This window comes from Pipistrellus hanaki (genome assembly GCF_964339955.1).
Source record: "Pipistrellus hanaki genome assembly, chromosome: 3".
Taxonomy (NCBI): Eukaryota; Metazoa; Chordata; class Mammalia; order Chiroptera; family Vespertilionidae; genus Pipistrellus; species Pipistrellus hanaki.
In genome coordinates this window covers 28,129,229-28,145,077 of record NC_140505.1, presented here as the reverse complement: position 1 = coordinate 28,145,077, position 15,849 = coordinate 28,129,229, and the positions used below count along the sequence as shown (strand labels likewise).

The window sequence follows — 15,849 nt, the reverse complement described above, 5'->3', positions numbered from 1 at the left end:
TTTTTAAAATATATTCTTATTGATTTAAGAGAGTCAAGGAGAGGGGAGAGATAGAAACATCAATGATGAAAGAGAAAAGAGAATCATTTAATGGCTGCCCCCCTGCACGCCCCCCACTGGAGATGGAGCCTGCAGCCTGGGCTTGTGCCCTTGGCTGTAATAGAACCTGGGACCCTTCGGTCCCCAGGCTGACGCTGTATCCACAGAACCAAGCCAGCTAGGGCACGAACCCCATTTTCAACATGAACTCTCTCGCGGGTGCAGCTGTGAATGTCTAGGGAACTTGCAGGAAGAATTCCCATCACATATGAAAGAGGGAGTGTCTTTTTAAAGTAATCCTTCAAGGCGAGCCAGAGAAGAATCAGCAGGCACAGGAAAGGGAGACCAATACACCAGCCCTGAGAAGTTTCTGGAATACCACCCCTGCCAACAAAGAGTGGGCACAAGGAGAAACACTGGAATCGTGAGGAGGCAAGGCTGCCAACACCTAGGAGCTAGGACTCCAGCAGAATCAAACCTACAGTTTTTCAGAGAAGAAAACCGATCCAGAAAGGCAGCCTCCTCCTCGAATGCACCCCAAGTCTGTGTAGGGAGGGGGGCTCAACATCTGAAATGGTCCCTTCAGAACTTTCCAGCAAGGGCACCCACAGCCCCAGCGGGGACATCCCATTCTTTGTCTTGGGCCAAGAATGCCTGGAGAGTGGGCATCTAGCGAAGGGTGCAGAGCGGCTGCCCAGAAAGCAGCTGGAGTGGGGTGCTGTCCAAGCGGACTAGAAAGGCGCCGAGGGGACAGAGGCTTGTTTCAGACTCTCCTGTATCTCCCAGAACATCTACTCCCATGTTGGTACACAATGAATTCTCAATAAACCCACTGGCTTCAACATCAACCATCTCCCAGCCCTAGGAAATGGCTGCACGCCCCCTGACTTCGGAGAGTTCCAACTGAACTGCAGGGACCCCGGAGCTGTGAAGATGAATGCTTATCGCCCGGAGTTATTCTAGGAACTTAATTAAATGCTCCATGCCAGGGAGATGCGGATATTTTACTGCTGCGGCTATTTCACTTGGAACTAAGACGACTAATAAACCAGCACCGCTGATAAGCTAAACTGCAAATAACGATAAGAAGTAAAACAGAATGAAGGTGAGTTAGTTCTGTGGCATCTTTAGCATTTTGATAGGACCCTAAAGACAAAAAGGTCATTAAGGAAGCTACAGAAATGTTAAAACTTTAAAAGAAAAGGCTCATTGCAAAACTTTGCCAAAACAAGTAAAGTTTTAAAGAATTTCTAAAAAGTTATTCCTGGGTATGCGTTTGTCAGGCTTTCCTGTTTAATATATCCACACCATTCATTATTAAAGTTTTACGTTTGTTTACTCAACCAGTTCAAGTCAGTTTCCTAAAACTGACCATACAATAAATTTACACTCCTGGGTTTATAGGATCCTAAAGAAGGAAAATATTAGATTTTTGCAGTTGTGCAACTAACATATTTTACTAAAGCACAGCTGAATATTTTCAATTTTTTAGAAGTCTACTTGGTGAAGGTTTCACATATGTATATATATATCTGGAAGAGCATAGATATAGATTATGGATTTGTTTTGTTCCATTTGCATATGAAAAGTGTTATTTTTATGTCACTTTTCTGTTGGAAACCAATTAAAATAAAACTCCTATGATCATATAAGAATAAAACAGAAGCACAGCATGGCCAAAGATCACTTTAGTAATCTTTTTTTAAACACATCCAGGGTGTGGTATTAAGAAACTGGCCACTATTACCCTCCTTTCTAGGAATTTCTGCTGTCTTGTAAGTTCAGAACCCAGTGATGTCCCCAGTGTACCAGAATGCTAGCACCTCCATTTCTGAGCTGCACACAAAACCACACTGCTCATCACATTCTAATCCATGCCTTACTGTCCAGAGTTCCTCAAGCATTATTTGCTTCATGTTTAAATTTGGTAAGAACAATCTGGTCCTATTTGCAAACTTTTCCCCCTACTTCACAATTTCCCCCCAATCCATCCATCCATCCACCCACCCACCAAAGGGCTCTGGAAGCCAGGAACAAGGCAAGGGCTGCAGGTGGCCCTGCTGGGTGCGCAATGGGCCTGACAGGGCCAGGGGCTGGTGGTGGATCTCACATGATGGGCTTGGGGGTGGCCTCTACAACAGACCCTGGAATCCACAGGCATCAGATGGCCGCTTACTTCAGTCCCTATTTTCAGTGACTTTCCCCGACCAGCATTGGACACCGAAGTCAGCGCTCCATTCCCAGGCCCTCAGCGGAAGGCGAGATTTCACAGAAGGGCTCCGAACCTCTCCCGCAGAGGAAGCCTGCTGGGCCTCACTGTGAGGATTCCCTAGAGACCACATCAGAATCTCTATCCTCTCAGCTTTTCTGCCTGACTTGTGAAGTGACCCACAGATAACCTACCGCAAGGATACTCTGAACTTTGCTTTCTTCATAACCTGAAAAGTAGCTTCAGCGCTCCGTTAATCCCCAATGGAAGGAGAAAGCCTTCCCCTATTTTGTTGATCCTGTGTGACAGACAGTCTCCAATCCCATACCTCTTGTCAACAGAGACGCTGGGTAGAGCACTTGTGCACGTTGCTTATGACGGCAGGCACAGGGCCCTGAGGCTGCCATCTGCTAGGAAGGAAGTACTCTCTCCTAGGATGCTGCAGAGACTGACAGCGAATGTAAACAAAACCCTGAGTCACCGCAGGAGCACGAGGCCATGGATGCCCGATTACATTTCTGAAAAACGTGGGTAGCTTATGACTTTTTTATGTCTGCTTACGTCTTCTTTATTCTTTTTGCATGTGGCGTTATAGTCACATTAGCAGAAACGTAGCGCCTTTGGGAAAAACATTTCTCTTCATATAAAAACTCAATTAAATGTTTTTGTTAGGAGAGAAAAAAAAAGCAGGGGGGAGGGGGAACCTGAAAAAAAGGACACTGGTAAAAGAATTCACTCCCCAGAATACCTTGCAACAACTGATGACTGACTTATGGGTTCTTAGGTAAATTCTAAATTGGTTAGTTTTTAAATAAACTCATCATTAAATAGGTTAATGACTCATTTCTTAGGAACCTGTAGTGAACTTATTCATAATGAGGAGTATATGATATACTACTTATGGAGTGAATGCATCTTAAAGACACCTCAAGCAGCAACAGATGCACCAAATGACCCCTTAGGTAATCAGTGGCCCAGGGTGAGCCAATCTACAAAGAGCAAGAACTTACATTTTCCCAAATAGAGGCCTTTTGATCTGAATCATCCCCCAAATTTTATTTCTTCTCCTTTTTATTTCACAAGCACATAGGAGTGTTTAGCAAAACTTCACTCTTCTGCCTCATCAGTAACACTGCTCACATAGTCATGAGCAGCCCTAGCTCCCTGATTAAAACATACTCCTGGCTTAGGAACACCTCTGCATTCTCTATTTCTGCCCACTAGCTACCTTGTCTATGCATGGAAGAGTTTACTGAAATGTTCCAAAGTAAAAAGATGGATACCACTTCCCCAAATACTAAACTGTTCTGGAGGGAACGGGCCATGTCCTGGGCGAAAGTTATTCATCAGTACACAAAGACCTACAGAGACAGAGAATTCCCTATTCTTTCTTGATAATATTTACAAACATCTTTACCAACTAATTAAATCAGTGACCTTGGAAAAGACTCCCGACCTCCCTTGAGCTCTGTTTTCACAACCTTAAAAATAAGTTACATTATACCAATGGTTCCCTACCCCTTTCCCTCAAAACGTCCTTGTGTTTTTTCCTGGTTGTCACTACACTGTGTGGAAAGAGTTTTAATGTATTTGGTGGTGGTGGTGATGGGGAGGTATCTTATCAAGTATAATATATAGTTTGCTTTTCTGAAACGAAAACAGGAGAAGGAATGTAAATTTTCCATTATGCAGACCACTAGAAGTCCTGAAAGTGAGACAAAAACAACAACAACAAAAAAACCCAAAAAACAAAAACAAAAAACAAACCTGAACAGATGGCCAACCAACCACTTGATTGAACCCTAAAATCCCCTGACAATATGAGAGCCCTGAAAGTAATATCAAATCCTAAGCTCTTCAGAAGGGACTTTGCTTCAATGTCTGGTATTTCTGCTTAACTGTCCCCATTTTACTCCAAACGAATAATGCACAAAGAGAAATTATCACCCAAGTGAAATAAAAAGCAAAATGTTAAAGGAAAATGCTGGTGAAACAGCATCTTTGTATAAAGTCCAACGCTATTCCTTTTGGCTTGAGAATCTTGGGTAAATCACTAGCCCTCTTAAAACTGCAAGTTCCTTATTTTAAAAATTGGGGACCCAAGTGGCCCTGCGTATGTCATAAGGTCTTTGGAGTGTTACATGATACTATATATAAGAAAATGTCTTACACTATGAAGTAAAGAAAAACACCTTTTGAATTTTAAGCAAATATTCTGATCCAAATGGGAGAGGGGCTTGTGCTTATCTTTCAATATTGATCAGAATTAAAAAAAAAAAAATGTTGATCAGCCGAAACCGGTTTGGCTCAATAGATAGAGCGTCAGCTTGGGGACTGAAAGGTCCCGGGTTCGATTCCGGTCAAGGGCATGTACCTTGGTCGCGGGCATATCCCCAGTAGGGGGTGTGTAAGAGGCAGCTGATCAATGACTCTCTCTCATCGATGTTTCTAACTCTCTATCTCTCTCCCTTCCTCTCTGTACAAAATCAATAATATATATATATATTTTAAAATGTTGATCAGAATAATGGTTACATTTTTTATCATCTCCAATTTCAATACCATCCTTTTAAAATCATTAATTGCCCACCAAGTTTGGTACTGCTAGTTATACTTAGAATTTGGAGGCAAAAGATAAACTGATTTAAGTAACTACTTTGAAATTTGCATAGAAAAAGCACAATGTCACATTCACAAATACAGGCCAGGTTTGAAGATGCAATTGCTTGCTTAGTTTTATAAAGTTTCTGGACATGTAGAAGCGAATTTCTGCAAATTTAATATTTTTCTAGCTCAAAATAAATCAGAATCCCTAAACTGACTATGTTATCGGGAGCCTAAAAGTTTTAACCAAATTCTATTTCAGCAAAATTCAATGAATTCAGTTCCAATACAATGCAGAGAAGTACATTGTATTACTTGTGCCCACAAAACAATATGCAACATAAACTCTAACTGTCTCTACTCAAATTTTCTTCTGTGCCTTTTATTTTAGTTCATAGTTAATATACACTAAGTGGCCAGATTATTATGATCTCTGAACGCATAATAATCTGGCCACTCCGTGTATATCCTATAAAAGCCTCATATGCAAATTACCCCCTCACACAGGAGTTTGACCAGCGGGCAAACCAGCCAACTGCCCATGTTCCCCCCGCCCTGGCTAGGCTGTCCGGATCTCACCCATGCACGAATTCATGCACCAAGCCTCTTTACACACACACACACACACACACACACACACACACACACACACAGAGTGGCCAGATTATTATGCATTCAGAGATGATAATAATCTGGCCACTCAGTGTAAGTCTCTGTAGCTATCTAGGAAGAAAAAAAAATCAAATAATCAGTAGCAAAAATCTCAGCATTTCCTCTGCCTTGAGTGATAACTTCACCAGTTCACAAAAAACCTACCACTGAACTGTCTATAATAATCTACCATGAATGATTCAAAATAGCCACTGCAATCCCTAAGAATACCTTCAAGTCAACAAAGTCAACACAGAAAGAATGTTCCCATTTAAATTTGCATAGCTCTGTTTTCACAAAACTTGCCACTGAGCTGATTACTACGGAGGTTTGGAAAATTTTTTCACGTCTTTACTAAAACAGCAGCATGAAAATGCCTTGCCTGACTTGCACAGAGACACACATGCTGCCTGTCTGTAGTCCAGCCTGCAGAGAAGTCCCCCATACAGTGGCCTCAGGGAAGGGCTGGCTTTGAGGCAGGGCATAGCGCTCTGCTTCCCTCGGAGTGTTTCCCCCACTCTGCTTGGCAGTGCAGATAAAAGAGTAAAGTTACATTTTCCCTTAAGTTTCTAAGGTGAAATGGGAACACTTGATTCTGTGCTACTCCCCCCCCTCCTCCCCCTCCAAAAAAAAAAAAAAACACAACAAAGAAACCTCTCCACTTGCCAAATCTGATACCAAAAGTTAACTAGCTCTTGTGACTATGCTTCTACAGAAAATGCATTAGTGGGAATTTTAACAGAAAACCCATTATATCTGAGCTGTTACTAAAACTTCTGCAAGTTCTCCTCTTCAGGAAGACATTTCATTTAAATACTAATAGTTCTAAAGGACATACTTTTAACACATTAACTATCTAATAAAATTCATTTTGCGGGGGGATTGGGTCTGTGGAACTACAGAAGAACCAAACACCACAAGTTTTTCCTAATGTTTTACAACCAAACAAATCAAAACAGTGCAGGGGTGACCATTCTCATTAAATCAACTCCGAAGAGTGAAAATCCAGGTTTGAACAATGGATGGTTCAACTACTGAAAGTTTAAGAGTTGTGTCTGCCTTTCACTGCAGCCAGCATGAAGAACCAAAACTGTCCATTTAAATAAATCTATATTCTAATGATACATTTTCATCTTGACACCATTTGACAATATCTCTTAGTATGTAAACAAATAAAAAAAGATAATTGAAAGTATGGTCTTAGTATAGTTTCAGGATCCAGGCACTATTTTCCTTAATAGTTATTTTATCATGTAATTTAAGACACTCTTTCCTTACAATTTATAATTATCTAGGGGGGGGGGGGAGAAAAACAATGGTTCCTGGAGACTGAGGTGGAACTAGCAATCAAAGAGAAAAGGCAAACATGTCTTAAACAGGTATCGATTGGCTCCATTACCAGACAACTATGAGTTTTTGTCTTTTTTTTTTTAAGAGAACGCCCATTTACAAAAGCATCTTTTCTGTATATTCTCACAGTTTCAAGGTAACAAGTATCAATAGCGCCATTAGATGTGTTAGCACATTTCTTTAAAAGAGCTTAACCACTGTTAACTATTTACTATCTCCTGGACCTCCCAGTGGCCCAGTGACACCGAAGGGAGAGGCTTATAATTACCCCATTTTACAGACAGAGAAAGTAAGAAAGAGGGATTAAATGATTTCCCTCCGGTCACACAAAGACTCATTAAGATCAGCAACTGGAAACCTGGTTTCCTGACTTCTGGCTTAGTGTTCCACAAACTATGTATGCTTCCTTCTACGAAGTACTATTTTTGTAAAGGTTTCTCTTTCAATAAAGGAAATAGAACGAGTCATGTGACTTTCATTCACCAAAGCCTCTGTGTTTTCATTGGATCTTAGTTAGACAACTAAGAATGAGGTAGGAGCAGTGCACATTATTATTATCCTCTATGACAAAGCTATCCAGCGAAAGCAGAAAAACATGCCCAACAGAAAAAATAAGGGGTATTGTTTGTCAAGCAATCTCACTGGCCTTCTGAAAGTGTTCAATTTCTTTGCTTTAAGACTTCAACAGGCAATACTTTTAAACATATGCCATGACTGTATTGTTCCTATGGAAACATTTCTCTTATGCCATGATTCTTTTACCATAGGCTATGAATAAACAGACCCTTTTATTCAAAACAAAATTTAAATACAGATGCTTCCAGTGGCAATTCTTACCTAATCTGCCTTGTGCACAAAGAAAAAAACAATTTTAGAATAAAAATCCCACTAAAAACAAACACTAAAATATTTTATGGTATGTACCAATCTATAATCAACCCCAAAATATGTAAAAGTTAATTTTTAAAAGTTTTAAAGCACAGCAAATTCAGTAACATACTTCCAACTGCCCCAACAACAACAGGCTAACAGATTGGTTGATTTTTCTACATACGCACACGTAAAAAATAACACGGTTATTAACCTCCCCTACTTACAAATGAGATGCAAACTTTAGTTCAATTTTTATTTTCGCTGGACTAATATGTCTACATTATGTACATAGGTCTCAAGTGGACTAACTTTTAATTGGCTTGAGCATTTAAACCTCACCCCCTTTCCCAATTATTTTGTAAACAACGATCAAAGATCGCTGGAACCTCAGTCTTGGTCACCACTTACGCAAATACCAAACACTACCCAGTGACCCCAAATTATTCTGCTTCAGGACCACTAATGCAGTTTTTCCATGCAGAACCCAAGAAGCTCGATGTGGAAACAAACATATGCCACTTCTGAGCGACGGACCAGTGCACGCCATGACCCAGGATGTTCTTTTTCTATTTCATCTTCAAAGAGATGCTTTGCAAGTCTTCCTTCTAGAAATTATTCTCTCAAAGGATTAACTTATTAATCTCCCATGAGCTTGTTATTTATGAGCGCCCCAAACAAATGTCTACGGGAATACATGAGTTAAATACAAGTGGATGCTCATTCTGAGTTTCTAAATGTCCTCCTGGCTTCACAGACCACAGCTTGCACATTAATTAAGATGACACCCTCCTCTTTCTGATTCTACTGTTCTCTGTGTTCAAATGTGTTTACTAGAAACCCATTTAACACGTGATCCTTTTTTCTAAAATGTGGTTGGGGCACAATGGATTAATTGCAATGATCAATTTTGTTTAAAAAGAACCCTTTTCCTTCTCAAAAGCGTGTTTACCACACAGACTTTGGAAAAACAGCCACCAAAACGATTTCTCATCTTTGTTCAGCCACCATGAAACATACAAACTGCTGTTTTGATTTCAGAATCCTGAATCCTATAGGTTGAAAGGAATTTTATACTGGTGGGAAATCTTAAAACAAAACAAGCTAAATAGGGTCTCTAGCTAAACTTATCTCTTGCAGTTTAAAATTTTCCTGAGACTGAAAAGGGCATTATATCATACATGAATCATGTTTCTGAATGTATCTACTTTATCAAAAAGGCCTTCGCCTCCTTTCAGGCCTGTAGTCGCAGGCACACTCTGGCTCACTCCTCCTGTTACTACAAGAACCCACTCCTGGGGCCCTCCTGAATCCAGTCCAGGTTTTTACCGCCTACTCCACCAGAAACAGTAAAAGGTGTTATGTTCTCAGACTGTTTTTCTGATTAGAATCAGATTTCAGCAAAATGTACTTTCATGTTCACTGTGGCATATACCCATTTGGGCATACCAAATAAATTTGTGTGTGTGTGTGTGTGGGGGTGTACATCCCCTCCCCCAACCCCAACACTTGATTCTAGTTAGACGGTGTGTTTATATGGTCTGTGTCTTGAAAGGTAGCTAATCCTTAACTTCACGACACACTAGCAATTTTTCAGAGGTACCTGTAGTGCCCATCATATAACTCCAAGCAAAATGACCTTCAGCTGCGAGTCACCATTTAAGGGAAACATTCTGACAACTTCCAATTGATTTAATTAGATACTGAAGCACCACATTCCTTATAATTCTGTGACCCTTTTCACCTTTTATTCTATGGTTTTAATAAAAACATAAATAGCTTCTTCTCTGTTATAGCACAATAACAGGGCATTTACCCTACAGCTGTAATTTAAAACCCCATGGATGTTATCAAACACATGCTGCATTTAGACAGCATTAAATTTGAACTGTTTACTTTCAGAAAAACAAAACAAAACAAAAAAACGCCATATGGATGTCCAAGGTACCTTGATCACCTTGTTGTAACCCCTGCAGATTGCTGACCTTACGCCAGCATCTAGGACAGCATCCACTACTATGTGTTCTGTGGTTCCCACAGTGCCTCTGTCTTACTAGCAACCCTGCAGAGAATCAGCTACACAATTAAAGAAGAAACCCTGGAACATCCCTCACCCCTTTCTTTCTCTCTCCCCACAACATCATTCAAAGTTTGAGACAGTCAGAATGCACCGCCAGCTGCAAAGCAAGCCGTCTCTCTCTCCTCATGGATATTTGATGAGAATGTGAAGAACAATATGGGGTTACCATCCTATCCAATTGTTCTTGAAAAGCCCCATGATGTTGTCTTCCCTTGTTTTTCTCTAAAGCACTGATTCTAAATCCTGGCTGCATATTATCACCTGGGCAACCGAAAAATGCTCCTGCCTCCACTCTGCCCACTGGATGTTTTTCTTGAGTGTCTGGCATGAGGCCCCCATAGGCCAATTTCTCCAGCCTCCTCAGGTGGGTCTAACCTGGGACAGGGCTCTCAAAAGGATGGTCCCAAAATCAGCAGCAGCACAACCTGGAGACTTTCTTAGAAATGCGAATTCTGGGCCACACCCCAGACCTACTGCCTCAGAATCCCTGGGGCTTCCCACATGCCCAGCCCTCCTGGTTTCAGCAGACTCTGCAGGTGACTCTCAGGTATGCTCAGGGTTGAGAACCACTGCTCTGAAGCTGTGTTTAAAAGCGGCATTACTATTTCAGCCCCTCAGGAGAAAAGGAATGTCTCTAATGGAAAGGCCCCTATAGTTTATGTGTAAACTGTAAATGGTTAACTGTTCCCTTTAGCGGCCACAAAAATGGATGTTCATTTCCTAAGTGGCTTTCGAGCCTGTTGTTATAAACTTTGAGGCTCGGCAAGAATCAGCTGGGACCCTGCGCCAGGAAAACAAAGAGGAAAATGAAAGGTACAAGCCTGGGAGAACTCAGAACTTCAGGGCCCTTCCCAGCAGAACTTTCCCACTCTCAGATCAAGAAATGGGTTTGTTGAGGTGGGGACCTGGAGAGCATGCCCAGTGTTAATAGGTGGGAAGAGGACTGTGGGAAAGAAGAAACATGTTGGGGGGAAAAAAAAATACAACACAAAACACACAAATACAAATAGTAGTTTCCTGAATAGCAAGCTTTACATTCAACTCAAAGATGATTTGACTGTTCTTGGCAAGGTCTTTGGGGAAAGAGGAGGACCCAGGAGCCTAAAGTAAAACAAAACAAGAAGCCAGGGCCAATATTTTGGCATTTAGGTCCAGGTACCGAAAAAAAAAGGGAAGAGGCGTGAACCCACCAACGCTCACTCACCCACCCTTCCTCCCACCACCAGCCACAAGGTGAAGGGCCTCACCTTTCACAATGGTGGCCTCCTTCAGGTGATGGGACAAGAAGTCAATGCTGGCGTAGGCGTTGGAGGGCAGCGCTCCAGGGCCTGGCCCCCCACACACCCCACCACCGGTGCTGCTGGCCCCCACAGTGCTGATGAGGCCCCCGAGGCTCCGGGTCCGGCCCCAGGTGCTCTTGTCACCTGGCTGCGGATGCGGATGCAGGTGCGGGTGCTGCTGTGCAGACTGCAAAAGCCCCGGCTCATCCCTTACGTCGATGGCAATGTAGTTGAGGCCATTCTGGAAGCCAGCTGAGGTCTCCCTGCGCATGGGAGAGCCACTGCCCCCTGGGCAGCCCACCAGGCCCCCAGGCTGGCTCGGTGTCCACGGCCGCACCTGCTGGGGGAGCGGCGGCTGCACCTGGCGAGGGGACGAGGGGGGCTCGTCGCCCCCACCAAGGACGCCACCGCTGCCGCTCCCTTCGCTGTTTTTCCTGAGAGACACGTTTTCCACGGAGGCCGAGTTGTGGCGCTTGGGGTTGTGAGCGAAGGACGGAGACACAGGCGTCACAGTGGTGGTGGAGGAGAAGGTCTCCGAGCTGTGGCGGCGGCGGCCGCCCTGCGGGTCTGCACGGATGACCTTGGCCCCGCGGTGGGGGTCCGGGGGCTGGCCGGCCTGCAGGAAGGCCTCGACCCCGGACACCTGGTCCATGAGGCTCAGCCTCTTCATGCCGGACGTGGGACTGGTCACGCGGGCGCCTTCCGGCTTCGCGGGGGCCACGATGGGCTGCGGTGGCGTGGCAGCCACGCCAAAGGCCATCTCGGTGTAGTCACCATGGTCCCCTGTCTCCGAGGAGGACGACGAAGAGGAGGCGGCGCTGGGGCCCTGGGATGCGGGTGCAGGAGGCAGGCGGTACAGCTCCCCTGGAGGGGGCGGCGGAGGCGGCTGCAGCTGCGAACTGGAGGAGGATGGGGCGGCGGCGGGGCGCGGGGGCAGCGGCGGGTACCCGGAGGCCTCGGGGGACAAGAGGGCATCCAAGGAGCCCACGGGGTCCCCACTCTGGGTCTCATCATCCGCCTTGGGGGACTTGGGGGAACTGAAGTCCAGGTTCATGTAGTCCGAGAGCGGGGAGCGCTGCCGGCTGTCGCTGCTCGTGCCCGGGGTGCCGGAGCCCAGGGACGAGGCCGGGCTGCTGGCGGACAGCAGCGAGGAGGACGAGGCCGCCGAGGCCAGCAGCATCGGAGGGGCCGGGGGCGACAGGCGCGCTCCGGCCTCGCCAAAGTCAATGTTGATGTACTCGCCCGGGCTCTTGGGCTCAGGCGGCAGAGGGCACTCGTGCATGCTAGGTAGGGTCTGAAGCCCCTCCAGGGACAGGCGCGTGGGCCTCACCGCCCGGCAGCGCTGGCTCAGGAAGCCCTCCGGGCGGCCACTGCCACTGCCACTGCCACTCTGCCTCCCTGCAGAAGGCACTGCGGAGTGAGGAGGCTGGGGGTGGCTGCCCCCACCTACCCCAGCCACCACCCTGTTGGCCTGGTGAGTGGTCCCCACGCTGGTGGCCTGAGGCTCTGGCCTCTCCTCTTCCAGAATGCGCCCCACGGGGGAGCTCATGAGCACATACTGGTCGTTGTCCCCGTTGCAGGTGTAGGGAGCCTTGTAGGAGCGGGGTAAGGAGCTGTAGCAGTAGCCGGGCATGCTCCTGAGCATCTCCCCGCTGGCGCCATGCAAGGCTGCGGTGAAGAAGTCCGGCGGGGTGGTCCCCGAGGTGCCCGCGTCGCTGGGGGACATGTTGAGGTAGTCCCCGTTGGGAAGCAGCTTGCTGTCCGTGGTGCTCTCCGGAGGCAGCCTGGAGCCGCACCACATGCGCATGTAGCCACTGTCCTCGGGAGAGCTTTCCGCCGGGGAGCTAGCCTTGTAGCTGACTCGGTTCACCGGGAAGGCCCTGCCCGCCACGCTGGTAGGTGCCGGCGCTGCGGGGCCCGTCGGGGGCAGAGCTGCTGCAGCAGCCACCCGTGGGTGCAGGATCTGCTTCGGCGCGGACACGCTGGTGGGGCTCATGGGCATGTAGTCGTCGCTCTTGCAGCTGCCGCTGCCACTGCCGGCAGCACCCAGGAGGGCCGCTCCGGGGGTCATGGGCATGTAACCATCATCCGTGCCCAGGTTGCTGCTGGAGCTCCTCTGGGACCCGATCTCAATGTCACCGTAGTCCTCCGGATAAGGGTTATAGGCCCCTCTGGGAGAAGACGTGGGGCAGGTGGGGCAGAGGCGGCCCGAGCTGCCGGAGAAGGTGGCCCGCATCAGGGTATACTCATCCAGGGACGCGGAGGAGGGCTGGGGCACCGCCCGCTGCCGGGCAGGCGTGGTGAGGGAGTAAGTCCTCTTCCTCAACCCTCTGTCCAAGTCCTGGGCGGCTCCGTCCCCCGATACCCGACGGTAGGGGCGGCCACAGTGGCTCAGGGGCCTGTCCATGGTCATGTACCCGTATAGCTCGCCGCTCCCACTCCCATCCTTGGCAGGGGGCGTCTCGGCGATGGACTCAGGCGTGTTGCTCCGGTGGCTGCAGAAGGCTCTCACGTCGCCAGGGCTGGAGCCATACTCATCCAGGGACATGAAACCTGGGTCGCTGGGGGAGCCGGAGGCGGAAGCACTGCCGCTGGAGGGCCGCTGGCCCGCCGCATGATGGTGCAGGGGATGCGGCAGGTGCGGGTGCGGGCCCGGGGGAGGAGGCAGCGGGTAGGAGCCCGAGCCATGCCCGCTGCTGGACGACAGGCTGCCCGGGCTGGTGGCTGCCGCCGGGGGCGACTGCGCCACGGGCATAGACATGGAGCGGCTGTGTTGCAGGGCGCCCCCTGCCGGCGCCAGCAACACTTTGCTCGCGCGGTTGCCGCAGCCGGCGCTCAGGGTGTGGGAGCGGCTCAGAGGGGTCCGCACCGGCCCCGGGCTCATCGGGCTCCCGGCCACCGACACAGGCCTGCTACCCGCCGACGCCCCGGTTCCCGCCGCCGCCGCCGCCGCTGCCGCCGCCGCAGCCGCGCCGCCGTCGCCCTCGCTGGCCGTGCGCACCCGGCACGAATTGCACTTGGCGGCCGGCGGGGTGGCGGCCAGGCTGTCGGTGCGCGAGCGGCGCACCAGGCCCGTCTGGCTGGGGGGCAGGTTCACCAGGTGGTGGTGGCGGCGCGCGCCGGGGACGCTGATGGGGTGCGTGGCCGAGGAGCCTGAGGACTGACTCTTGCTGCGCGGCCGGAACTCGAAGAGCTCCTTGAGCGCCTTCATGGCCTCCAGGATGGTCTCGTGGATGTTCTGGGCCACCACCGAGTCATCGGCCTGCATCCACAGCTCGCCGGGGCCCGTGACGGCCGAGCGGCCCACCTCGATGAAGAAGAAACTGTCCGAGTGGCCGCAGCGGCGGATGTTCATGAGCTGCAGCGTCACCGACGGCTGCTCGCAGTTGAGCTTCACGAAGCCGATGGTGCGCGCCGACAGGCAAAGGCGGTACACGCCCGTCAGGTTCTTGCTCTGGCCCAGGCCCTTGGGCTTCAGGTTCACCTGCCACACCTCGCGGTAGGCGGCCGCGGAGGACGCCGCCAGCCCGTAGCTGCTGTCATCGGAGCCGCCGCCGGAGCCGCCCAGGGTGCCGGGCAAGGAGGCGCTGCAGGAGCCGCCGCCGGCGTGGATCCCCGCCGCCCCGGCCGCGGGGGTCGCCGAGTCGCCGCTGCCGCCGGCACCCCCCGCCGCGCGGCCCTCGCTGACCAGGTCGGTGAGCGCGCGGTACCAGCCCTCCTGCTCCTGCTCGTTCTCGGCGGCCACGGCGAAGTACTCGTCCTTGGTGTAGAGGGCGATCAGGTACTTGTGCTTGGCGTCCGCGCGTTTGTTGATGTTCAGGCAGCAGTCCAGCGAGATGACCCGCTTCGGGGCGCCCGCCTTGCTCCGCCACTTCTTCTCGCTCTCGTAGTACTCGAGCCGCGGGGGCTGCGGCGGCGCCGGACCCCCGCCGCCCGCGCTCGCCGCCGCCTCGTCGCCGCTGCCGCTCGCGCCGCCGCCGCCGGGCCCGCGCAGCACGAAGAAGCGCTTGTGGCCGTGCTTCTGCTTGCGCAGGTAGCCGCACTTGCGCACGCTGTGGTTGTTGTTGTTGTTGTTGTTATTGAGGTTGGGGCCATCGCCGCCCGCCGCGGACGCCGGCGCCGCCGGGGCCCCGTGCAGCGGCGGCGGGCTCGCCATCCCGGGCACTTCAGGCCGCGATGCCCAGCCCAGTGTCAAGGGGCTCGGAGGGGGCGCAGGCGGGGGCTGCTCCCTCACCCCTGCTCGCCCGCTCGAGCCCACGTCCCTTGGGCCCAGGAGGTAGGGAAGGTTCGGGGAGGCCCGCCGCGGGGGAAGCCGACACCGAGCGGCGGTGGCGCAGCACCCTCCTCCGCGATCCGGAGCCCAGAGGATGCCCAGCGCCGGCGGTGGCCGAACGCCTGGCCGCCGGCTGCCCGCGGCCGCTGCTGCCTCCCGGGCTCTGTCTCGGGCGGCGCCTTGGGGACTCGCTGGCTGGAGAGAGGAGAGTCGGGGTCCCCTAGTCGAGGGGCCGAGCCTAAGGCTCTAGTCCCACCGCTGCACCACGCTCGGGGTGCCGGGGTGCGCCTGGGCACTCGGGGTCCGCGCTGCTGCCGGGACTATTGCTGCTGCTGCTGCTGTTGCTGCTGCTGCTGCTGCTGCTCCTGCTGCCAACGGCGACCCGGGCTCTGCGCGGTCCCCGCCGCACTGTGAGTAACACATCGCGCACCGAGTGACTGAACTAAGAAGAGCAAAACAACATGTGACTCGGCGTTACGCAGGCACACACCGC

General features: G+C 50.2%; 1 protein-coding gene across 2 annotated transcripts in view; it reads right to left on the bottom strand.

Moving 5' to 3' along the window:
* IRS2 (insulin receptor substrate 2) overlaps positions 1 to 15,808 on the bottom strand; it is a 28,104-nt gene extending 12,296 nt beyond the window's left edge. For both annotated transcript variants that reach the window (XM_084878829.1, XM_084878830.1), the window contains exon 1: positions 11,051 to 15,808. In XM_084878829.1, coding sequence (XP_084734955.1) covers positions 11,051 to 15,239 — 4,189 coding nt within the window. In that variant the 5' untranslated portion in view covers positions 15,240 to 15,808. The remainder of the gene's footprint in view (positions 1 to 11,050) is intronic.
* Between the last annotated feature and the right edge of the window lie 41 nt (positions 15,809 to 15,849).